This window comes from Oncorhynchus kisutch, linkage group LG7 (assembly GCF_002021735.2).
Source record: "Oncorhynchus kisutch isolate 150728-3 linkage group LG7, Okis_V2, whole genome shotgun sequence".
NCBI classification, from domain to species: domain Eukaryota; kingdom Metazoa; phylum Chordata; class Actinopteri; order Salmoniformes; family Salmonidae; genus Oncorhynchus; species Oncorhynchus kisutch.
The window spans coordinates 48,156,447-48,182,622 of NC_034180.2; the positions used below are offsets into that span (position 1 = coordinate 48,156,447).

General features: G+C 42.5%; 1 protein-coding gene across 1 annotated transcript in view; it reads right to left on the bottom strand.

The window, feature by feature from the left end:
* The window catches only part of LOC109893814 (brain-enriched guanylate kinase-associated protein), a 55,527-nt gene that overhangs the window by 25,564 nt on the left and 3,787 nt on the right, over positions 1-26,176 (bottom strand). The window contains exon 3 of the mRNA XM_020487013.2: positions 23,626-23,692. Coding sequence (XP_020342602.1) covers positions 23,626-23,692 — 67 coding nt within the window. The remainder of the gene's footprint in view (positions 1-23,625; positions 23,693-26,176) is intronic.

Sequence of the window (26,176 nt, forward strand, 5' to 3'; positions counted from 1 at the left end):
GTTAATTTGCAAAATTGTAATTATTTGCCTACCTCCTCATGCCTTTTGCACACATTGCATATAGACCCCCCCTTTGTTTTCTACTGTGTTATTGACTTGTTAATTGTTTACTCCATGTGTAACTCTTTGTTGTATGCTCACACTGCTATGCTTTATCTTGGCCAGGTCGCAGTTGCAAATGAGAACTTGTTCTCAACTAGCCTACCTGGTTAAATAAAGGTGAAATATTTTTTTTTTTTTAAACAGTACAGCTCCCACCATCCTCTTATTATCAATTTCTTTCAACCAATCATCAGTCATATGTGTCAGTGCAGTACATGTTGAGTGCCCTTCTCTATAAGCATGCTGAAAGTCTGTTGTTAATCTGTTTATCGAGAAATAGCATTGTATTTGGTTAAACACATTTTTTCCAACAGTTTGCTAAGAGCTGTTAGCAAGTGAATAGGTCTGCTGTTAAAATCAGTAAAGGCCGCTTTGGGTAGCGGAATGACTTTGGCTTCCCTCCAGGCCTGAGGACAAACACTTTCCTCCAGGCTCAGATTAAAGATATGATAGAGAGGAGTAGCTATAGAGTCAGCTACCATCCTCAGTAGCTTTCCATCTAAGTTGTCAATGCCAGGTTCGTCATTATTGATCAATATCAATTTATCCACCTTTCCCACACTACTTTACAAAATTCAGAATTATAATGCCTATCTTTAATTTTTTGATTTTTTGATGCCTTAATATGATCGCTCATTATTCGTTGTTGACATTTCCTGTCTAAGTTTGTCCACTTTGCCAATTAAGTAATGATTAAAATAAGCCATCTGATTCTATGAACGATGGAGTTAAATTTGTCTTTCTGCCCGTAATTTCATTTAAAGTACTCCAAAATGGTTTTTCCCTCATTCTTTATATCATTGATGTTGGCTTCATAATACAGTTTATTTTTATTTTTGTTGTCACATAAGTTTTCAATTTGTAGTAAGATGTGCAGCCATACAGTTATTCAATTCCTCATCAATCCATGGAGCCTTAACAGTTCTAACAGTCAGTTTATTCATTAACAGGTGCATGTTGATCAATAATTGAAAGAAGCAATATCATAAATTCACAAAGTGCAGTGTCTAGATGCTCCTTATTACTAGCATCAGACCAACAAATACGTTTAACATCATCCACATAAGAGTCACAGACTCTTTCCTGGATATAGCCACTATATTGTGATCACTGTATCCAATGGGTATGGAAACAGTTTTAGAACAAAGTTCTACAGTATTAGTAAAAATGTGATCAATACACATGGATGATCTTGTTCCTGTAGTGTTTGTAAACAACCTGGTACAGTTGAAGTCGGAAGTTGACATACACTTAGGTTCTTTCCACAAATTTCTTGTTAACAATCTATAGTTTTAGCAAGTCGGTTAGGATATTTACTTTGTGCATGACAGAAGGGATTTTTCCAACAATTGTTTACAGACAGATTATTTCACTTATAATTCACTGTATCACAATTCCAGTGGGTCAGAGGTTTACATGCACTAAATTGACTGTGCCTTTAAACAGCTTGGAAAATTCCAGAAAATGTTGTCATGGCTTTAGAAGCTTCTGATAGGCTGATTGACATGATTTGAGTCAATTGGAGGTTTACCTGTGAATGTATTTCAAGGCCTACCTTCAAACGCTGTGCCCCTTTGCTTGATATCATGGGAAAATCAAAAGAAATCAGCCAAAACCTCAGACAAAACATTGTAGACCTCCACAAGTCTGGTTTATCCTTGGGAGCAATTTCCAAATGCCTGAAGGTACCACGTTCATCTGTACAAACAATAGTACGCAAGTATAAACACCATGGGACCACGCAGCCGTCCTAGAGATGAACGTACTTTGGTGCGAAAAGTGCAAATCGATCCCAGAACAACAGCAAAGGACCTTGTGATGATGCTGGAGGAAACAGCTACAAAAGTATCTATAACCACAGTAAAACGAGTCCTATATCGATATAACCTGAAAGGCCGCTCAGCAAGGAAGAAGCAACTGCTCCAAAACCACCATAAAAAAAGCCAGACTACGGTTTGCAACTGCACATGGGGACAAAGATTTTACTTTTTTGAGAAATGTCCTCTGGTCTGATGAAACAAAAATAGAACTGTTTGGCCATAATGACCATCGTTATGTTTGGAGGAGAAAGGAGGAGGCTTGCAAGCTGAAGAACACCATTCCAACCGTTCAGCACGGGGGTGGCAGCATCGTGTTGTGGGGGTGCTTTGCTGCAGGAGGGACTGGTGCACTTCACAAAATAGATGGCATCATGAAGCAGGAAAATTATGTGGATACACTGAAGCAACATCTCAAGACATCAGTCAGGAAGTTAAATCTTGGTTGCAAATGGGTCTTCCAAATTGACATTGACCACAAGCATACTTACAAAGTTGTGGTAAAATGGCTTAAGGACAACAAAGTCAAGGTATTGGAGTGTCCATCACAAAGCCCTGACCTCAATCCTATAGAAAATGTGTGGGCAGAACTGAAAAAGAGTGTGCGTGCAAGGAGGCCTACAAACCTGACTCAGTTACACCAGCTCTGTCAGGAGGAATGGGCCAAAATTAATTTATTGGTGGAAGATTGTGGAAGGCTACCTGAAACTTTTGTTGTTTTAAAACAATTTAAAGGCAATGCTACCCAATAATAATTGAGTGTATGTAAACATCTGACCCACTGGGAATGTGATGAAAGAAATAAAAGCTGAAATAAAATTATCTCTCCTATTATTCTGACATTTCACATTCTTAAAATAAAGTGATGATCATAACTGACCTAAAATGGGAATAGTTTACTAGGATTAATTGTCAGGAATTGTGAAAAACTGAGTTTAAATGTATTTGGCTAAGGTGTTTGTAAACTTCTGACTTCAACTGTAGGTTGATTAATAACCTGGTCCAGATTACAGGCACTGGTTACAGTGAGAAGCTTCCTCTTGAGGGGACAGCTAGAAAGTAGACCTCTCTGTTTACATCACATATACTATCAAGCATTTCACACACATTATTTAAATACTGACTGTTAGCATTTGGTGGCCTATGGCAGCACCCCAAAATAATAGGCTTTAGATGAGGCAGGTGAACCTGCAACCACAACAATTTGATAATGCTTGACATGAGATCTTCTCTAAGCATTACAGGGATATGGCTCTGAATATATACAGAAACACCTCCCCATAAGCATTACTGTCTCTTCTTTAGATGTTATATCCTTGTATTGCTTCTGCTGTATCATCAAAGGGATAATGTAAATGAGTCTCAGAAATGGTTAATGTACTAGTGTTATCAAGTTATTGATTTCATGAACCTTATTTCTAAGGCTACATACTGTATATTACTATGGGCTATTTTTAGCCCTTTCCTTTGAAGCTTCTCAGAGATTGAAGTAATATGGTAAAGAGCAAACCAGGAAAGATAAAAAACAAACATTCAGCAGTCCATTAATCAGTTGTAAGTGTGCGTAAGTGTGTGTGTGTGCTTTGGGGTTGAAGCTACGAACCCATAGGCTTGGCTCTCTCATCCCTTCCTGGCTTTTGGGAGGGAGGGTGGACAATGACGCTGTCATAGCAGATGTAAGCAATGTCCCCAAGCGCTCTGGAAGCTTTCACTGGTGAGTTCTTTCCTCTTTTGGTGTACAGTTTCAGGATAGTCCTCGTTGAGGAAGATGTACGTTCCGCTACCTTGTCCTTGAACCTCAGGAACTTGACCACTATCAGCCTGGGCCTGTCACCTAGGCCGGTGGTGGGTTTACCAGTCCTGTGGGAAAGCTCCACCTCTTCAGTTTCTCAGAGATAATTTCCCTCACTTTGTCCTCAGACTCCATCCATGTGGAGATTCTGCAATTCTGTCCACAGCAATGTTGTTCCTTTTTGACTGTGCATCAAAATAATCAGATTTCTCCATCATTTATATCATAGATTCACATGCTGTCACGTCCTGACCATAGAGAGTCCTTATTTTCTATGGTTAGAGTAGGTCAGGGCGTGACTGGGGGGTCAGTCTAGTGTCATGACATTGGCCTGGGAGTAGGTTTATGACAGTCATAAATACCTCTTCCCCCCCTCTTTCCTCTCTCTACCCTACTGATGTTACATTTGCAAAACCCTTGGTTAACATAGAGATTCTGGGAACATCAGAAGGTGGGGGGAAATTAACTATATTCTGGTAATCCGACCAATTGAACATATGCGGTGGTACTTAATGAATATGATGTCAGTTCGGTTGTCATCTGAGACATTCTCATCAATGATAAGATGACAAACTCTACAGTGGAAAGTCTACACATCAGAGTTATCGGATTCACATGGAATTGTTGTTCAATTTAAATATTTGAATATGAAATTATTCGTGATGGGATGAAATGTGATTTTAGCTTCTAAAATGTGAGATTTGGGTTTTCATAAGATAGGGCTCTGCACAATCAGTGGCCTGCTCCTGTGAAGGGACATGGGCTATAAAACTTTTCAAACACGCCCTCCTCTCCCTTCCTATATAAGCCCTTGACCACAATATAACCTCCTGTTCCGAGGACGTGAGGACGACGGTCCTATGTCAGAATGGTTCAGATAATAACTACAGAACGAAGCCAACATCAGAGTGAACTTTGGTTGCAAATGGTATGAACTTTGAACTCATATTCACTACAGAAGTGATACCTCCTAGCCATTGAGTTAGCAACAGCCGCTGCAAACGAGGGTTAGGAAGGAACATACAGAGTATCCCATCTACCACACAACAACGTTACTACAATGTATTTATTTTACCAGCAGAGACATTCTTCAAAGGACTCGGTTGGGCAACGCGGCCTTCCATCTACCACCAACCTACAGAAGCGCAGCTCAGAGTAAATATTTATTGCATTTTCCTTTTCCAAATGGGTGGTAATTTAGAATGCATCAGATACTGTATTTACAATAGCACAGCTTCACCTTTGTTCCTCAGTCTTCCCGGCCTTTCACTCAAACCCTGCATCAGATACTGTATTTACGATAGCACAGCTTCGCCTTTGTTCCTCAGTCTTCCCGCTCTTTCACTCAAACCCAGCCCCTTTTCTTTTGTGTAACCAGCTGTCATATCTGTTCCGTCCGCTAGGGACGTTTTCCTTTATGACGTAATTTGTAATCAAGTTATGATTTAATTATGTGTATGTGTAATTCTTTGTGATTAGCTAGGTATTTAGTAAATAAATAACTAAACCCAATTTTGTATTGCTGATTCAACTTGTGAGCCAGGGTTCGTGCAGATAACCAAGAATTTACAACTTTCAGATGAGACTGAATTAAGATGACGATTAATATTGACTGCTATTGATGTAAAATATTACTAGGTCTTTAAGAGTTTATTTGGAAGATAACAGCTCTATAAATATTATTTTGTGGTGCCCGACTCTCTAGTTAATTACATTTACATGATTAGCTCCATCAGGTAATATTAATTACGGATAAATTATTTTATAGAATAGCATGTCATATCACATAATCTGGCATAGCCAAAGACACGACACTAGTTTATTATTTCTATGTGGGGTTCTAGGTTTGTTTTTCTATGTCGGTTATTGTGTATGATTCCCAATTAGAGGCAGCTGGTAATCGTTGTCTCTAATTGGGGATCATATTTAAGTAGCTGTTTTTTCCACCTGTGTTTATGGGGTATTGTTTTGAGTTAGTGCACATAGCATCTCTGTTGTCACGGTTCGTTGTTCGTTTGTTTTTGTCTTTGCTTAGTTTCACTTTCTATTAAATAATGTGGAACTCAACATCTGCTGTGCCTCGGTCCGACATTTATTCTAGCGAACGTAACAGAATATCCCGTCACAACAGGACCAAGCAGCGTGCCCAGGAGGAGAGGGTAACATGGACTTGGGAGGAGATTCTGTACGGGAAGGGATCCTGGACTTGGGAAGAAATCCTGGCAGGACAGGATCACCTTCCATGGCGGGAGATGCAAGGAGAGAAGGGAGGACCGCGACGATGCTGGGGTTTGCCGCCACAAGGAAAGCCCAAAAGACAGCCACCCCCAAAACATTTTTTGGGGGGGGGCACAAGGGGTGGTACACGGTGTGGTCGGCGGAGCAGAGGTGTGAACAAGTGACAACATGGGAGGAGGTAGAGAGGTGGTCGGTCGACCCAGGGAGAGTGCCAGAACCCGCCTGGGAGTCAATGGAACAGTGCGAGGAGGGATAACGGAGAATGGAGTTGGCGAGGAGTATTTATTTCATTTAACCTTTATTTAACCAGGAAGGGCTCATTGAGATTTAAAATCTATTTTTCAAGAGTGTCCTGGCCAAGATAGGCAGCACCAAGTCATTACAAAAATGACAGACAAATAACATGAAAAACTACAAGCAATCTAGTAAAAACCATAGAATTCACAAGAGTATAACAAAATCAAAAACAGCTAATTAAAAACATTGACAGGTCAGGGAATCAGTCTCAAGATCATTCATCAGTGATTCAAAAACATTGACAGGTCAGGGAATCAGCCTCAAGATCATTCATCAGTGATTTAAAAACACCAATCGGGACAAGTTCTTCCAATTTAAAAGTATTTTGTAAGGCGTTCCAAGACGATGGCGCAGAGTACATAAAAGCCCTTTTACCAAATTCAGTTCGGACATTCGGAACAGCAGGATGAAGTCCAGCAAACGAAGAGAGTACCCACCACATTTCTGAACAATAAAAATGCCCAAATAAAAAGGTAGTAAACCCAAAATGGCTTTGTAAATAAAAATATACCAGTGCCTGAGCCTATGAGTGACTAGAGAAGGCTAGCCAACCCTGGTATACAAAGTGCAGTGGTGCGTAAGGGTTTTGCAGTTTAAAATAAATCTCAAAGTGCCATGGTAAAGGGTGTCAATTGATCTCAAACACTGAGCGGAAGCATTCATATATAAAATATCCCCATAGTCTAGTAAAGGCATAAATGGAGCTGATACTACCCTCCTTCTGGCTTCAAAAGAAAAACAGCCCTTATTCCTAAAATAAAATCCCAATTTCAACTTCAATTTTTTTGTAAGTTGTTGAATATGCAATTTAAAATAGAGGCCGTCATCCATTAAAATTATATTTATTTATATGAGGTTACAACCTCAATCTCCTTGCCCTGACAGGTAGTAATAGGTGAAAGGTTCAGAGGTCTATTTCTTGCTTTAGAAAACACCATTGGTTTAGTTTTGTCAGTATTGAGGAAAATCTTCAATTGACACAAGGTATGTTGAACAGTATAAAAAGCAGTTTGCATGTTCTGGAAAGCTTTTGTAAGAGACGAGGCATAGCAGTAAATAACAGTATCATTAGCATAAAAATGAAGTTGCGCATTTTGGACTTTTTTGTCTAAATAATTTATCTAAATAGTGAATAAGAGAGGACCACGTACAGAGCCTTGGGGCACACCATTAAAGACAGACAATTTAACAGACATAAGCCCATCAAATTGAGGGCACGGAGTTCTATAAGACAGATAGTTAGCAAACCATGCAACTGCATGCTCTGAAAGACCTACACTCGACAATCTCTGCCTTAGTATAGCATGATCAACTGTATCAAAAGCCTTAGGGAGATCAATACAAAGTGAGACACAGTGCTGTTTTTTGTCAAGGGCTTCAGTGATCTCCTTTAAAACTCCTTCCTGATGCCCGATTAGTACATTGATAAAATAGAGTTAGTAAATAAAAACTATTTTAGCTGTTCACTCACAAGGGTTTCAAGTATTTTCACCAGGGGTGACAGCTTTGAGAATGGCCTATAATTATTTAAAAGAGTTGGATCTCCCCCTTTTAAAAGTGGTTGGACAAATGCTGATTTCCAGATCTTTGGAATTTCATTACATTCCAGGGTTAGATTGAACAGATATGTAAGTGGATCAGCTATGAAATCAGCTGCCAGATTTAAAAAGCAGGGTTCCAAAAGATCAGGACCTGCAGGCTTTCTCTGTTCTAAGGGTTTCAGGGCTTTATGTACCACCTGCACTGAGAATGGCAAAAAGCTGAAAGTTTGACCAGCTTTCACTGGTTCATCCACACAGGGTTGTACAGAGACAGAGGACACTGGTTCATCCACACAGGGTTGTACAGAGACAAAGGACACTGGTTCATCCACACAGGTTTGTACAGAGACAAAGGACACTGGTTCATCCACACAGGGTTGTACAGAGACAAAGGACACTGGTTCATCCACACAGGGTTGTACAGAGACAGAGGACACTGGTTCATCCACACAGGGTTGTACAGAGACAGAGGACACTGGTTCATCCACACAGGGTTGTACAGAGACAAAGGACACTGGTTCATCCACACAGGGTTGTACAGAGACAAAGGACACTGGTTCATCCACACAGGGTTGTACAGAGACAGAGGACACTGGTTCATCCACACAGGTTTGTACAGAGACAAAGGACACTGGTTCATCCACACAGGGTTGTACAGAGACAAAGGACACTGGTTCATCCACACAGGGTTGTACAGAGACAAAGGACACTGGTTCATCCACACAGGGTTGTACAGAGACAAAGGACACTGGTTCATCCACACAGGGTTGTACAGAGACAAAGGACACTGGTTCATCCACACAGGGTTGTACAGAGACAAAGGACACTGGTTCATCCACACAGGGTTGTACAGAGACAAAGGACACTGGTTCATCCACACAGGGTTGTACAGAGACAAAGGACACTGGTTCATCCACACAGGGTTGTACAGAGACAAAGGACACTGGTTCATCCACACAGGGTTGTACAGAGACAAAGGACACTGGTTCATCCACACAGGGTTGTACAGAGACAGAGGACACTGGTTCATCCACACAGGTTTGTACAGAGACAAAGGACACTGGTTCATCCACACAGGGTTGTACAGAGACAGAGGACACTGGTTCATCCACACAGGGTTGTACAGAGACAAAGGACACTGGTTCATCCACACAGGGTTGTACAGAGACAAAGGACACTGGTTCATCCACACAGGGTTGTACAGAGACAGAGGACACTGGTTCATCCACACAGGTTTGTACAGAGACAAAGGACACTGGTTCATCCACACAGGGTTGTACAGAGACAAAGGACACTGGTTCATCCACACAGGTTTGTACAGAGACAAAGGACACTGGTTCATCCACACAGGGTTGTACAGAGACAAAGGACACTGGTTCATCCACACAGGGTTGTACAGAGACAAAGGACACTGGTTCATCCACACAGGGTTGTACAGAGACAGAGGACACTGGTTCATCCACACAGGTTTGTACAGAGACAAAGGACACTGGTTCATCCACACAGGGTTGTACAGAGACAAAGGACACTGAATCAAACAGCCTACCAGATGATAAAGTGCTCATTGAAACAATTCAGCATTTCAGTTTTGTCATATACAGCAACATAGTCCTTCAAAACACATGACAGTAATTCATTAACATTACTGTTACCAGACATAGGCTTAATAGCCTTCCAAAACTTTCTAGGGTCATTCAGGTTATCAGTGGTAACAGACATAAAATACTCAGACTTGGCCTTCCTGAGAAGAAAATAACAATTGTTTCATAACTGCCTAAAAATAATCCAATCAGCATCAGAACATGATTTCCTTGCTTTAGCCCAGGCTAGATTACTGTCGTGAATAATACAAGACAGCTCAGAAGAAAACCATGGATTATCCCACCATTAACCCTGAACTTGCGGAATGGGGCATGTTTGTTCCTATTTGGAAGAAAACACCATGAAAGAATTTCCAGGCAGTTTCCACATCAGGGATAAACTCAATCTGCTCCAGTCAAAATAAAACAAATCATGAAAGAAAGCCAGCTCATTAAAACACTTAAAATGTATCTTACGAATAAAACGTGGGTTTGTCTTAAGAACCTTAGTATTTCTAATAGCAACAACAGCACAATGGTCACTTAAATCATTACAAAAAACACCAACCGTAGAATATTTATGTGGAACATTTGTCATTATCAAATCAATCAGGGTAGATTTATCTGGGCATTTAAGAGTTGGGCGAGTGGGTGAGTTAATCAACTCGGTAAGATTCATAGAATTACATGCTGGTCCCAGTGCGCCTCCCCAGTCCCCTACGTCCTGTGCCTGTTCCTTGCTCTCGCCCAGATGTACGCCCCCACAGCCCAGTACGTCCTATGCTAGCTCCTCGCACTCGCCATGCGAAGTTTGTCATCGTTCCGGTACAATTTGTGCCGGTTCTACGCACCAGGTCTCCAGTGTGCCTCCACAGCCCAGTGCGTCCTGTGCTAGCTCCTCGCACTTGCCGTGTGAGGTGTGTCATCGAACCGGTACCATTGATGCAGGCTATACGCACCAGGTCTCCGGTGCGCCTTCACAACCCAGTACGTCCTGTTCCTTCTCCCCGAACTCGCCCTGAAGTGCGTGTCACCAGTCCGGTGCCACCTGTACCGGCCCCACGCATCAGGCCTCCAGTGCGCCTCCCCAGTCCAGTACGTCCTGTGCCTGCTCCTCGCGCTCGCCTTGAGGTGCGTGTCACCAGTCCGGTACCACCAGTGCTGGCTCCACGCACCAGGCTTCCTGCGACGATCCCCAGTCCAGAGCTTCCGGCGACAGTTCCCAGTCCAAAGCTTCCGGCGACAGTTCCCAGTCCAGAGCTTCTGGCGACGGTTCCCAGTCCAGAGCTTCCGGCGACGGTTCCCAGTCCAGAGCTTCTGGCAACAGTTCCCAGTCCAGAGCTTCCGGCGACAGTTCCCAGTCCAGAGCTTCCGGCGACAGTTCCCAGCCCAGAGCTTCCGGCAACAGTTCAGGACTAATGCCCAGTCCAGACATGGCGTCCAGTCCCGCTCCATGGCAGGAGCCTTCCTCTGCACCGATGTCCAGGCCAGGGTCAGTGTCCAGTCTCGCTCCATGGCAGGAGCATTCCTCAGCATCTAGGTCCAGTCTAGGCACAGTGTTCAGCCTGGGTCCATTGCTGAATCCGCAGGATGAGCGGGTTCTTCGGCCCGCACCAGAGCCGCCACCAAAGATGGTGGATCTGCAAGCTGAGCGGGTTCTTCGTCCCGCACCAGAGCCGCCACCGACACTAGACACCCCCCCTAACCCTCCCTTTTGGTTTCAGGTTTCATAGATCATAGAAAAACAAACATAGACTGCCCACCCCAACTCACGCCCTGACCAAACTAAATAAATACAAAACAAAGGAAATAAGAGTCAGACCGTGACACTCCGGCGTTGGTCTTTGTCATGGTAGCAACATCATCTATGCTGTTACTGCTCCCAGTTCCAGACAGGGCACGTCGCAGGGAAGATGGAAACAGCAACAAACAGCAGGATCTAGACAGCTACAAGCCCAGGACAATCCGGAGTCCCTACCACATTGGCTAACCACATCGCGGGCTGCGTTCAAGCCCTCAAGAAAACCCTGCTAGCTTGATATACTGTGCCAAGCAGCTCCTCAGACCCTTGGTCAACAGGATCCCTGGACAGATAGCAGCGGTCCCAGCAACTGATGCCAACCGTGTCACGGGATCCAGACTTTAAAGGTAGCTAGCTAGTAACCATACTTGATCAATAGAACACTTCAAAGACTTTCAAAACATTCCAAAACAACAAACTTTCCGAATAACGAACAGAGCTCTCCCTCGTTCCATGTTCAACAAATAAGGGATGCAAAGAGGAATGGGCTGTTCACAGCATGAATGTACCGCACTCCAATCTGCAGCAACTGTGTGATGCCATCAGGTCAGCATGGAGCTGTGGAACGTTTCCTACTGTAACGCTTGTCGGAAGAGGAAGAGTAGTCGGACCAAGGTGCAGCGTGGTAAGTGTTCATACTTCATTTACAACTGAACACTAAACAAAACAACAAACGAACGTCACGTTCTGAAGGCTACAGAGCTAACAAAAAAACAACATCCCACAACCTAAGGTGGCAAAGCAGGCTGCCTAAGTATGATTCCCAATCAGAGACAACAATAGACAGCTGTCCCTGATTGAGAACCATACCCGGCCAAAACATAGAAACACAAAACCTAGAAATAAAGAACATAGAATGCCCACCCAAATCACACCCATACTTAGGCAGCCTGCTTTGCCACCTTAGGTTGTGGGATGTTGTTTTCACCCTTGAGTTGTGGGTGATTTTTTTCTGTGTCTGTGTGTTCCACACTGAACTGTTTCATTTTTTGTTATTTCACTTTGTTATTTTGTATTTTTCTGTGTTCTATTAAAAGTATCATTGGTCCTGCGCATTGGTACTCCGATCCTTCCTACTACTCCTCGTCAGAGGAGGAAGAAGACTGTTACATACCTAGCTATCTTAAGATGAATGCACTAACTGTAAGACGCTAATTGACTAAAATGTAAATGTATGTATATGATGTTTTGTATAGACATTATGGATAGTATATGAATAGAAAAGGTGTGTAAAGGAGCAGTAGTTATATAGGATGAGACTTGACTAGAAAACAGTATATACATATAAAGTGGGTAAAACAGTATGTAAACATTCATAAAGTGACCAGTGTTCAGTTGAAGTCGGACGTTTACATACACCTTAGCCAAAAACATTTAAACTCAGTGTTTCACAATTCCTGACATTTAATCCCAGTACAAATTCCCTGTTTTAGCTCAGTTAAGATCACCACTTTATTTTAAGAATGTGAAATGTCAGAACAATAGTAGAGAGAATTATTTATTTCAGCTTTTATTTCTTTCATCACTTTCCCAGTGGGTCAGAAGTTTAAATACACTCAATTAGTATTTGGTATCATTGCCTTTAGATTGTTTAACTTGGGTCCAACGTTTCAGGTAGCCTTCCACAAGCTTCCCACAATAAGTTGGGTGAATTTTGGCCCATTCCTCCTGACAGAGCTGGTGTAACTGAGTCAGGTTTAGTTTAGTTTAGTTTATTAATTCGACCATTTTATAAAACAAGAACACATAAATCGTAAAAGCCATACATGCACATGAATAAAATCATTGAGGATAACACACAATAAAGTCTGGGACTTATTTCCATTGTGGTCCTCTTGAGACAAGATGGCTAGACAAGATCGAACAAAGTATGGCAGTGAAATAATAAAACAAAAATAGAGAAGAAGAATATCTCTCATTTTTCCAGTTACATCATGGGAAAATTTGTTTGTAGGCCTCCTTGGTCACAAACGCTTTTTCAGTTCTGCCCACAAATTTCCTATAGGATTGAGGTCAGGGCTTTGTGATGGCCATTCCAAAACCTTGATTTTGTTGTCCTTAAGCCATAACTTTGTAAGTATGCTCGGGGTCATTGTCCATTTGAAAGATCCATTTGCTACCAAGCTTTAACTTCCTGACTGATGTCTTGAGATGTTGCTTCAAAATATCTACATAATCTTCCATTCCCATGATTCAATCTATTTTTTGAAGTGCACCAGTTCCTCCTGAAGCAAAGCACCCCCACTTCATGATGCTGCCACCCCCATGCTTCACGGTTGGGATGGTGTTCTTCGGCTTTCAAGCCGCCCATTTTGTCCTCCAAACATAACGATGGTCATTATGGCGAAAAACAGTTCTATTTTTGTTTCATCAGACCAGAGGACATTTCTCCAAAAAGTATGATCTTTGTCCCCATGTGCAGTTGCAAACCGTAGTCTGGCTTTTTTATGGAGGTTTTTCGAGCAGTGTCTTCTCCTTGCTGAGCGGCTTTTCTATGACGATATATGACTCGTTTTTACTGTGGATATAAATACTTTTGTACCTGGTTCCTCTAGCATCTTCACAAGGTCCTTTGCTGTTGTTCTGGGATTGATTTGCACTTTTCGCACCAAAGTACGTTCATCTCTAGGAGACAGAACGAGTCTTCTACCTGAGCGGTATGACGGCTGCGTGGTCCCATGGTGTTTATACTTGCGTACTATCGTTTGTACAGATGAACGTGGTTTCTTCAGGCATTTGGAAATTGCTCCCGACGATGAACCATACTTGTGGAGCTCCACAATTTTTTTTCTGAGGCCTTGGCTGATTTCCTTTGATTTTCCCATGATGTCAAGCAAAGAGACACTGAGTTTGAAGGTAGGCCTTGAAATACATCCACAGGTACACCTCCAATTGACTCAAATGATGTCAATTAGCCTATCAGAAGCTTCTAAAGCCATGCATAGGCACAGTCAACTGTAAACGTATGACCCACTGAAATTGTGATACAGTGAATGATAAGTGAAATATTCTGTCTGTGAACAATTGTTGGGAAAATGACTTGTGTCATGCACCAAGTAGATGTCCTAACCGACTTGCCAAAACTATAGTTATTTTACAATACTTTTTATGGAGTGGCTGAAAAATGACTGTTTAACAGTCTGATGGCTTGGAGATAGAATCTGTTTTTCTGTCTCTCGATCCCAGCTTTGATGCACCTGTGCTGTCTCCACCTTCTAGATGGTAGGGGGGTGAACAGGCCGTGGCTTGGCTGGCTGATGTCCTTGATGATCTCCTTGGTCTCCTGTGACACCATGTGCTGTAGATGTCCTGGAGGGCAGGCAGTGTGCCCCCGGCTAACCACACCACCCTCTGGAGAGCCCTGCGGTTATTGGCGGTGCAGTTGCTGTACTGGGCGGTGATAAAGCCCAATAGGATGCTCTCAATGGTGTATCTGTAGAAGTTTATGAGTGTCTTAGGGGCCAAGACAAATTCCTTCAGCCTCATGAGGTTGAAGAGGCGCTGTTGCGCCTTCTTCACCACACTGTCTGTGTGGATTGACCATTTCAGGTTGTCAGTATAATGTGAACACCGAGGAATTTGCAGCTTTTCACCCTCTCCAATGCGGCCCATTGATGTGGATGGGGCGTTTTCCTTCTGCTGTCTCCTGAAGATCACGATCAGCTCCTTCATTTTGCTGACGCTGAGGGAGAGGTTATTTTCTGGCACCACTCCGCCAGAGCCCTCACCTCCTCCCTGTAGGCTAACTCGTCATTGTTGGTAATCAGGCCTACCACTGTTGTGTCATCTGCAAACTTGATGATGGAGAAAGAGACCATGCAGTCATGAGTGAACTGGGAGTACAGGAGGGGGCTGAGCACGCACCCTTGTGGGGCCCCCCTTGTTGAGGACCTACCTTCACCAACTGGGGTCGGCCCGTCATGAAGTCCAGGACCCAGTTGCACAGGGCAGAGTTCAGACCCAGGGCCCCGAGCTTAGGGATGAGCTTGGAGTGTACTGTGGTGTTGAAGGCTGAGCTGTTGTCTGAACAGCATTCTTACATAGGTATTCCTCTTGTCAAGATGGGATAGGGCTGTGTACAGGCAATTGCATCAGCATGGATCTGTTGGGGCGGTATGCAAATTGTAGTGGGTCTTGGCTGTCAGGTAAGGTGGAGATTATATGACCCTTAACTAGCCTCTCAAAGCGCTTCATGATGACAGAAGTGAGCGTTACGGGGCGATAGTCATTTAGTTCAATTACCTTTGCTTTCTTGGGTTCAGGAACTGGGATGGGGAGAGATTGAATATGTCTGAAAACACTCCAGCCAGCTGGTCTGCACATGCTCTGAGGACGCGGCTATAGATGCTGTGACTCCATTGTTTTGCCTGTCTGTTTGCCTTATATAGGTCATAGCTGGACTGTTTGTACTCATCCATGTTCCCAGTCACTTTGCCGTGGTTAAATGCGGTGTTCGTGCTTCCAGTTTTGTAAGAATGCTGCCATCTATCCACGTTTTTTGGATTGAATAAGTTATAATTGTCACAGTGGTAACAACATCTTCTATGCACTTCCTGATGAACTTAGTCACTGTGTATACGTCCATATTATTCTCAGAGGCAACCCGGGAACATATCACAATCTTGAAGCATAGATTCCGATTGGTCAGACCAATGTTGAACAGTCCTTACTACGGGTACTTCCTGTTTAAGTGTCTGCCTATAGAAGGGGGGGTGGGGGGGGGCAGAATGGAGGCGTGATCTGATTTTCCTAAGGGCCGTCCCAGAAGGGGGCGTCCCAGAAGGGGGTAGCCATCTCAGAATGGGAAGTAGCAATGGACAAGAACCCTCTGTCAACACTACAGTCAGCACAGCCAGGGAGGGCTGCATTCCACACAAATAGGGCCAGGAGTTGTTACCTGACCAGGTGACTTGACCAGGAGAATCTCTGGGCCCTAGTCAGGTAACACGTTTAGAAACTACTCCTGTCGCTACATAAAATAATGTAAACACTTTCTGACAACCCACTTACACTACATTCTACATTCTACATTCTACATTCTCTAGGGTGTTGGTTCAATTGTTTGGTTTGTATTTTTTTTTATGACCTTCTTGGTTTCTGCTCAGAACTTCCTAATTGCATGTTTGATTTGCTTGAACCTATTTTCCCGCAGTGTCTATCTAAGACCGTTTCCTGCTCTATAAATATTTTCCACTTGAAAATACCATTGTGAGACATAATAAAGGAATGGCAATCAGAATCAGGCATACTTCTGAGGAAATCCTTTACTATTTCCTGTCATGAACAGTGATTATTTACACCAAGGTCGCTAGACAGACTATTATTTTGAAAAGCCAACCACCAAATAATTTCACAACTGGAATACAAAAGAAGTGTGCGTGACAGAATATGATTTGTGATACATTTTTCGTCTCTTGTCTTTTCTCCGTATGACAATGCAATGAGGATTACTCAGACCTTACAAAAATCCAGGCTAAGCGATGGGTGAAGAAACAACAAATAATACACAAACACTATAGAATTGGTGTAAATTATAGAGTTTTCTTAGATCAATGTTCAAAATCGGTCATGTCGTCTTATACCTCAGCACCAATGGATAGAGTGCAAAACATGTAGCCCACAAATAGGGATGGCTGGAATCAACGTTGAGACAATGTTGCGCGTTGGTTGTGCTTTGATGGCCATACTTTTGGAACTAGTCAAATCACTATCTTCTGTATGAACAGTTGCCTGAGGAAATCACTTTGTCTTTAATCATCTAAGAAGAGGTGATTGGGAAAATAAATTAATTTCACACACGGTCGTCTTCTATTAAAACGTCCTCACAGATAGGGAGCCATGGTGACTCAAATTTATATTCTGATGAGATAAAAAAATAAATATAGTTTTAATCATGATACGTCTTAAATATGGACCTGTAGTGTGGCCGCGGTCTCATCTTGAACAGTAATGACATTGTCTTCGGTGTCTGAAGGAGGAACGAATGGGAAAGGGGAGCTCTCGACTGGGGAGACAGGGGGAGTAATAGTTTTCTAACAAGGTTCCATGGCAGGGCAATCATTTTGGACATTGATTGCGCTGCGTCTCTGATCATGTAACTACTTTGAGCGTGGCAAGAGAGGGGCCTCTCACCATGAGACTGCTTGTGTTTCGATCGATTTATACCGGAGTTCTCATCTAAGATTTCACACCAAAGACCACATACAGTAGCCGATCACTGAGAGAGACCGCCCCACCTCAATTCAGCAGGAGTATGGAATAATCATTAAACCCTTCTCAGGTGTTTTTACTCTTATCATTTTCCTCATACATTTTGGGATAGTTGTTTTTTTACATGATAGTTGTTGGTTATTATGCCTATGTTATAATGGGTTTTACTTTAAACAAAGTACACCTTATAACGATCTTATATAGCATACATAAAGGCTTCATAAGCACTACATGAATGCTTCACAAATCATCTAATGAGCGTAAGTCACACTCTATAAATGGGGTATAAACATACATAGTGCGTTATGTCACATTAGACAATTCACCCTACTGTGGTAATTGTTATGTCACTCGTTAGACACCATTTAGAGTGTGACATATGCTTATAGATGATTTATGTGTGTGTGTGTGTGTGTGTGTGCGTGCGCGCGTGACGGGTGGTTGAGTGTGTGTAATCTCGGAAACCACCCCAAAAATCTTGCGTAATTACATCAGATGCTCGATTAGGTTCTGGAGAAGATGCATGAGAAAATACACTAATGAGATTAGCTAAGTCTCCACTAGCCTAAAACAGAAACTCAGCCAAAGCCCCACCTCCTTTCCAAAAACGTTCTGCTTGAAACGCCGCACCCACCAAACCTTATACATCCAAATAACCAGTGACGGAACATCAAAGCACTAGAACTACTGTCGCTCGTTAGTTGTCACAACCAGCAATCTTTTGACTGATGTTAAAGATACCATTTATGTTATGTAGTCTGTCCACGAGAGATTAAGGTGTGTGTGGTGTTCTCTATGCTCTGTGTGTTGCTCAGTGAGACAGAGATGGAGCTCTCCTTTTTTTAATGCACTCATGCTTGACCCTGAGCAACAGGTCAGCCTTATCATCAACATTAATATTTGATAGCCTTTTCGTCTTAAACACTATAAAATATTCAAAGAACTCCATTGTAAATGTCACATAAGGAGTGCCGTGGAGACCTGTGAACCAATAACTATCAAGCCATCGACTTGTTTATTTACCAAGCGGAATTTAAATCTAATTGGAATGGTGAGAGGGGAGGTAAACATGATTTCTCAACTGACTAGAGTGTGACGCATATAGAGAGCTGCCTGACCGCCTGTATTATAAAGAGCTGTCTTATAGAGAACTGTCTCATGGAGAGCTGCCTTAAAGAGAGCTGTCATATAGAGAGATGCCTGCGGACTGTCTTATAGAGAGCTGCCTTATAGAGAGCAGCTGTACAGAGAGCTGCCTTATAGAGAGCAGCTGTACAGAGAGCTGCCTTATAGAGAGCAGCTGTATAGAGAACTGCCTTATAGAGAGCTGCCTTATAGAGAGCAGCTGTATAGAGAGCTGCCTTATAGAGAGCCGCCTGATAGAGAGCAGCTGTATAGGGAGCTGTCTTATAGAGAGCTGTCTTATAGAGAGCTGCCTTATAGAGAGCTGCCTGATAGAGAGCAGCTGTATAGAGAGCTGTCTTATAGAGAGCTGTCTTATAGAGAGCTGCCTGATAGAGAGCAGCTGTATAGAGAGCTGTCTTATAGAGAGCTGCCTGATAGAGAGCAGCTGTATAGAGAGCTGTCTTATAGAGAGCTGTCTTATAGAGAGCTGCCTGATAGAGCGCTGTTCTACAGAGAGCTGTCTGACCGACTGACTTATAGAGAGCTGTTTAATAGAGAACTGTTTTATAGAGAACTGTCTCATAGAGAGCTGTCTTATAGAGAGCTGGTTTATAGAAAACTGTCCTAAACAGAGATGTCTTATAGAGAGGTGTCTTATAAAGAGCTGTCATATAGAGAGATGCCTGCGGACTGTCTTATAGAGAGCTGCCTTATAGAGAGCTGCCTTATAGAGAGCAGCTGTATAGAGAGCTGCCTTATAGAGAGCTGCCTTATAGAGAGCTGCCTGATAGAGAGCAGCTGTACAGAGAGCTGCCTTATAGAGAGCAGCTGTATAGAGAGCTGTCTTACAGAGAGCTGCCTTATAGAGAGCAGCTGTATAGAGAGCTGTCTTACAGAGAGCTGCCTTATAGAGAGCAGCTGTATAGAGAGCTGCCTTATAGAGAGCTGCCTGATAGAGAGCTGTCTTATAGAGAGCTGTCTTATAGAGAGCTGTCTTATAGAGAGCTGCCTGATAGAGAGCAGCTGTATAGAGAGCTGTCTGATAGAGAGCTGTCTTATAGAGAGCAGCCTGATAGAGAGCAGCTGTATAGAGAGCTGTCTTATAGAGAGCTGTCTTATAGAGAGCAGCCTGATAGAGAGCAGCTGTATAGAGAGCTGTCTTATAGAGAGCTGCCTGATAGAGAGCAGCTGTAAAGAGAGCTGTCTTATAGAGAGCTGTCTTATAGAGAGCTGCCTGATAGAGCGCTGTCCCACAGAGAGCTGTCTGACCGACTGACTTATAGAAAGCTGTTTAATAGAGAACTGTTTTATAGAGAACTGTCTCATAGAGAGCTGTCTTATAGAGAGCTGGTTTATAGAAAACTGTCCTAAACAGAGATGTCTTATAGAGAGGTGTCTTATAGAGAGCTGTCATATAGAGAGATGCCTGCGTCCTGTCTTATAGAGAGCTGCCTTATAGAGAGCTGCCTTATAGAGAGCTGCCTGATAGAGAGCAGCTGTATAGAGAGCTGTCTTATAGAGAGCTGTCTTATAGAGAGCTGCCTTATAGAGAGCTGCCTTATAGAGAGCTGCCTGATAGAGAGCAGCTGTATAGAGAGCTGTCTTATAGAGAGCTGTCTTATAGAGAGCAGCTGTATAGAGAGCTGTTTAATAGAGAGCAGTTGTATAGAGAGCTGTTTTATAGAGAGCTGTCTTATAGAGAGCAGCTGTATAGAGAGCTGTCTTATAGAGAGCTGTCCTACAGAGAGCTGTCTGACCGACTGACTTATAGAAAGCTGTTTAATAGAGAACTGTTTTATAGAGAACTGTCTCATAGAGAGCTGTCTTATAGAGAGCTGGTTTATAGAAAACTGTCCTAAACAGAGATGTCTTATAGAGAGGTGTCTTATAGAGAGCTGCCTGAATGACAGCCTCTTGGAAAGCAGTCTTATAGAGAACTGTTTTAAAGAGAACTGTCTTATAGAGAGCTGCCACACAGGGAAGTGTACTTTAGAGAGCTGCCGTATAGAGAGCTGCCTGACCGACTGCCTCTTAGAGAGCTGTCTTATAGAGAGCTGTCTTATTGAGAGCTGTGTTATAGAGAGCAGTCTGATTGACTGCCTATTAGAGAGCTGTTTTATAGAGCTATCTTATAAAGAGCTGTATTTTAGAGCGCTGTCTTATAGAGAACTGTCTTACCAACTGTCTTATAGAGAGCTGTTTTATAGAGGACTGTCTTATAGAGAGCTGCCTGAATGACTGCCTCTTGGAGTGCTGTCTCATAGAGAGCTGTCTTACAGAGGACTGTCTTATAGAGAACTGCCTGAATGACTGCCTTTTGGAGAGCTGTCTTATGGAGAACGGTCTTAAAGAGAACTGTGGTTAGAGTGTTGGACTAGTAACCGGAAGGTTGCAAGTTCAAATCCCAGAGCTGACAAGGTACAAATCTGTCGTTCTGCCCCTGAACAGGCAGTTAACCCACTGTTCCTAGGCCGTCATTGAAAATAAGAATTTGTTCTTAACTGACTTGCCTAGGTAAATAAAGGTAAAAATAAAAAATAAAAAATAAATTGTGAACTGTCTTATACAGAGCTGTCATAAAGAGAGCTGTCCTATAGAGATCTGCCTTACCGACTAGCTTATAGATAACGGTCTTGACTGACTGTCTTATGGAAAGCTGTCTTATAGAGATCTGCCTGATCGACTATCTTATGGAGTCCTGTCTTATAGACAGCTGCCTTATAGAGAGCTACTTGACTGACTGTCTTATAGACAGCTGCCTTATAGAGAGCTACTTGACTGACTGTCTTATAGACAGCTGCCTTATAGAGAGCTGCCTGTCCAGCTGCCTTATAAAGATATTCCTGGCCAGCTGCCTTATAAAGATATTCCTGGCCAGCTGCTTTATAAAGATATTCCTGTCCAGCTGCCTTATAAAGATATTCCTGTCCAGCTGCCTTATAAAGATATTCCTGTCCAGCTGCCTTATAAAGATATTCCTGGCCAGCTGCTTTATAAAGATATTCCTGTCCAGCTGCCTTATAAAGATATTCCTGGCCAGCTGCCTTATAAAGATATTCCTGTCCAGCTGCCTTATAAAGATATTCCTGGCCAGCTGCCTTATAAAGATATTGCTGTCCAGCTGCCTTATAAAGATATTCCTGGCCAGCTGCCTTATAAAGATATTCCTGGCCAGCTGCCTTATAGAGAGCTACTTGACTGACTGTCTTATAGACAGCTGCCTTATAGAGAGCTGCCTGTCCAGCTGCCTTATAAAGATATTCCTGGCCAGCTGCCTTATAGAGAGCTGCCTGTCCAGCTGCCTTATAAAGATATTCCTGGCCAGCTGCTTTATAGATCTCTTATTCCTTAGATGCTTTATTGACGTGGCGAGCTGCAGGACCCTAGGGAACGACTGGAATGGCTGACGGGGAGAGCAGAGCAAGCCTCTGTACACCTCCTACATTATTTATGAGAACAAAGTGAGTGAGAGCTGAGGTACTTACAGGGATCATTAGGACACAACAAATCTATCCCAGTAATGTCAATACCAGCATCTCATTAATGCCCCTCCATCCCAGCTGTGAAGAGATGGGGTAAAGAAGTGGATGCTTAAGCGACAGGATTTTATGGGCGCATAAGGTGATGTAACACACAGTAACTTTAAGGTCGGAATGCCAATTAAGGTCGGAATGCCAATTAAGGTCGGAATGCCAATTAAGGTCGGAATGTTGCCAATTCAAATTGTCTTTCTGGTATAAACAAGGCTAGTCCTTCACAATTCTGGCTAAATGGAATGCACGTTAGTTCAATAGCCTATAAGTTAGTAAAGGGCTGTAGGAGAGCCATTGGCAACCCACACTGTTGGATGTAGGCTGGTCTTGGATGTCTGTTTCCAGGAGAACTAAGATTAGATGGTGTATCTGAGCTGCTCCGTTGACACCAGTATAGAGTGTCAGAGGCTGACACCATGCTGCTGGCAACTAGCAACAAACTGACAGCAACAATACAGTTGATTTTAAGTCATTACACAATGCATATCAGCTCAATGATGTCAAATGGGAAGGTTGATGTTACTTTAGTTCTGCCTGATTGAGTTTGACTGGCGGGACCAATCGAAAAGTCCCAAAGGTGCCAACACGGTGTGCAGAGGAAGCTGGTGGGAGGAGCTATAGGAGGACGGGCTCATTGTAATGGAATTAATGGAACAGTATCAAACACATCAAATATATGGAAACCACATGTTTTATCTCCGTTCCATTTATTTAATTCCAGCCATTACAATGAGCCTGTCCTCCTATAGCTCTTCCCACTAGCTTCCACTGACTGTGTGGTATTGGAGTGGGCTTCAAATTAATGTATGTCTGAAGCACTGTGGTGTATGGCTGAAGCACTGTGGTGTATAGCTGTAGCAGTGTGGTGTATGGCTGTAGCAGTGTAGTGTATGGCTGTAGCAGTGTGGTATACGGCTGTAGCAGTGTGGTGTACGGCTGTAGCAGTGTAGTGTACGGCTGTAGCAGTGTAGTGTACGGCTGTAGCAATGTAGTGTATGGCTGTAGCAGTGTAGTGTACGGCTGTAGCAATGTAGTGTATGGCTGTAGCAGTGTAGTGTATGGCTGAAGCAGTGTGGTGTAGGGCTGTAGCAGTGTAGTGTATGGCTGTAGCAGTGTGGTGTATGGCTGTAGCAGTGTAGTGTATGGCTGTAGCAGTGTGGTGTACAGCTGAAGCAGTGTAGTGTATGGTTGAAGCAGTGTGGTGTAGGGCTGTAGCAGTGTAGTGTATGGCTGTAGCAGTGTGATGTACGGCTGAAGCAGTGTAGTGTATGGCTGTAGCAGTGTAGTGTACAGCTGAAGCAGTGTAGTGTATGGCTGTAGCAGTGTAGTGTATGGCTGTAGCAGTGTGGTGTACAGCTGAAGCAGTGTAGTGTATGGCTGAAGCAGTGTAGTGTATGGCTGTAGCAGTGTAGTGTACAGCTGAAGCAGTGTAGTGTATGGCTGAAGCAGTGTGGTGTAGGGCTGTAGCAGTGTAGTGTATGGCTGTAGCAGTGTGGTGTATGGCTGTAGCAGTGTAGTGTATGGCTGTAGCAGTGTGGTGTATGGCTGAAGCAGTGTGGTGTACAGTATGGCCGAAACAGGTGTCTTACCGTCCTGTGCACCTTGTCCTCAAGGTCTTGATTGATCCTCTGTTGAGCTGCGTAACTGCTCTGGATCCTGCATGACAGGAAAGAGTACATATTGGTGAAACATTGGCTATGTAAGTCAGAGAATGAACATGCTTTCAAAACCAAGTATTCATTGACTTTTTTTTCAAGATGATGAATATGAAAATCCAAAGCAATGGATTTGGATTTGAAAATTATTCAATGGATATCTCTGGTTGTCTGTACTGCACTATTTATACTGTACAGTAATTCTTTTTGGACGAGAATCCTAGCCTCACAATGGAAGCATGGAAAAAACAATTTAATGTGATCAAAGCAGAATTTTGAATTCCTTTTGTGCTTTTTTTTTGGGGGGGGGGGGGGGGGGAGAAAAGCCGATGAAGAATGCATAATCAAACCCATAGGACTGACGCATGACTCATGAATGAGCAGAGGAATTTTGGCAACGTTTCAGCGCGAGGTGTGTTTCCTTGCACAAAACACTGTTTCTGGTCGGCTTCCAAAACATTAGTGGGTTTTAATGGAATAAGCTGCTCTTCCATCTCCACTTTCCATTAGTTCAATCATTACCAGCATTAGGCTACTATCTCTTTTTTTTTTAAACCACACAGTGCTGCATGCCATTATCACTGGCCCTGGTCTCATGGGGGGTTTGGATACATTGTAGCATTTTTGACCCCATTGACGAAGCAGCTGTGGAGATCCATTGTCACTGGCCCTGGTCTCATGGGGGGTTTGGATACATTGTAGCATTTTTGACCCCATTGACGAAGCAGCTGTGGAGATCCATTGTCACTGGCCCTGGTCTCATGGGGGGTTTGGATACATTGTAGCATTTTTGACCCCATTGACAAGCAGCTGTTGAGATCCATTGTAAAAAAAAAACGTATGTTATAGAAGAAATGACGTCGCTCTAGAACTGAAGTGGGCCTGGAGGTTACGTCAACAATGATTTCTCTCAGAACATGTTCTGTATGCTTCATTTGTTCACTGTCACAAGTTCAATTGATATTGCTATTGCAGGGGGATACATTGGACAATTGTAACACAGGTTAGTTGTAACAGGTTAAATAACTCAAATTAGAAACAAAAGGTTTTATTCAATGTGCCAATGCTTGATTGGTGTCTCCACATGTCTATGAAGAATCTTTTCAAATTAATCAATTGTTTTGGATTTTATATATATATACATATATATATATATATTTTTTTTCTTTTTAAATAAGGTTATTTCTCTTTTTGGATTTTTGATCTGTGGAACATTCTCCACGTATCTAAACATTAATAATTTTTTATCAATAAGATATGATCTTTTGATTAGTATTGACTTTAATTAATAAGTAAAGGCTCCTATGCTTGGGGTTGGTTTTAATGCAGTGGTAACGCAACTTACTCTCATCTAGAATGATATAATATAGAGATACATTCATATATTTATAGCACATTTACACTGCTTTATGGCAACTTTGGCAGTGCAACTAAGAACATTTTGACAACTAATACAGAATATAATATTAAACTATGACATCCCTAAAAGAACAAAGTATTTTTTGTAATTTCATCCAAATATCAGTGGTATTGTTATACTACCCGCCATTTTGACAATTAAAGACATTGGTACAACTGTCCCATATACTGATACAGCTAACCGTGCTATTGGGGTTAATTGTAACATCAGGACATTTTCTGACGTTGGGTCTTCAAGATATAATTGTGAAGAATCCACATTTTACACAGGCCCCCCAAAAAATTTGCAGAGAAATATTAATTGTTTGTGTGAAATTTTGAAATCTATACACTGTTAGAGTAAATACATATTTTATTTTAAACAACTCCAAAATGTGTTAGAATTGTCCCCGTCTCCCCTAAGTAATTTGCTATGTTTATTACTTTAAGTAAATATGGTAACTTCCAAATCAAAACGTATTTTTCTCTGTATCTGGCCCAAATGAGGCCAGTAATTTAGGGAAATGAAAAGCCACTGGCTACATAAGTAATTCGGTTGTAAATTGCTTTACCTTTCATAGTTACTTGGCTTTTGATTCAGCTCTGCAGTAACAAAGATGATTTAGCTAATTATGGTCTGGACTGAAGACATTGATTAGTTGAATCAAGGTATGTTACTGCAGGGAGGAATCATAGACAACAGTTGGAGAACCTTGCATTAGATTATTCCCAATGCAGATTCAGTTGAACTAGTAGATGTGTAAATACATTGACTCATTGAGTTAAGATGAACGATGACATAGTCACGATTTGTTAGACACAACAGCTGTGGTAAGATACTAAAGATGGTGTAACAGGACTGACATGTTGTAACAGGACTGAGATGGTGTAACAGCACTGACATGTTGTAACAGGACTGACATGTTGTAACAGGACTGAGATGGTGTAACAGGACTGACATGTTGTAACAGGACTGACATGTTGTAACAGGACTGACATGTTGTAACAGGACTGAGATGGTGTAACAGGACTGAGATGGTGTAACAGGACTGAGATGGTGTAACAGGACTGACATGTTGTAACAGGA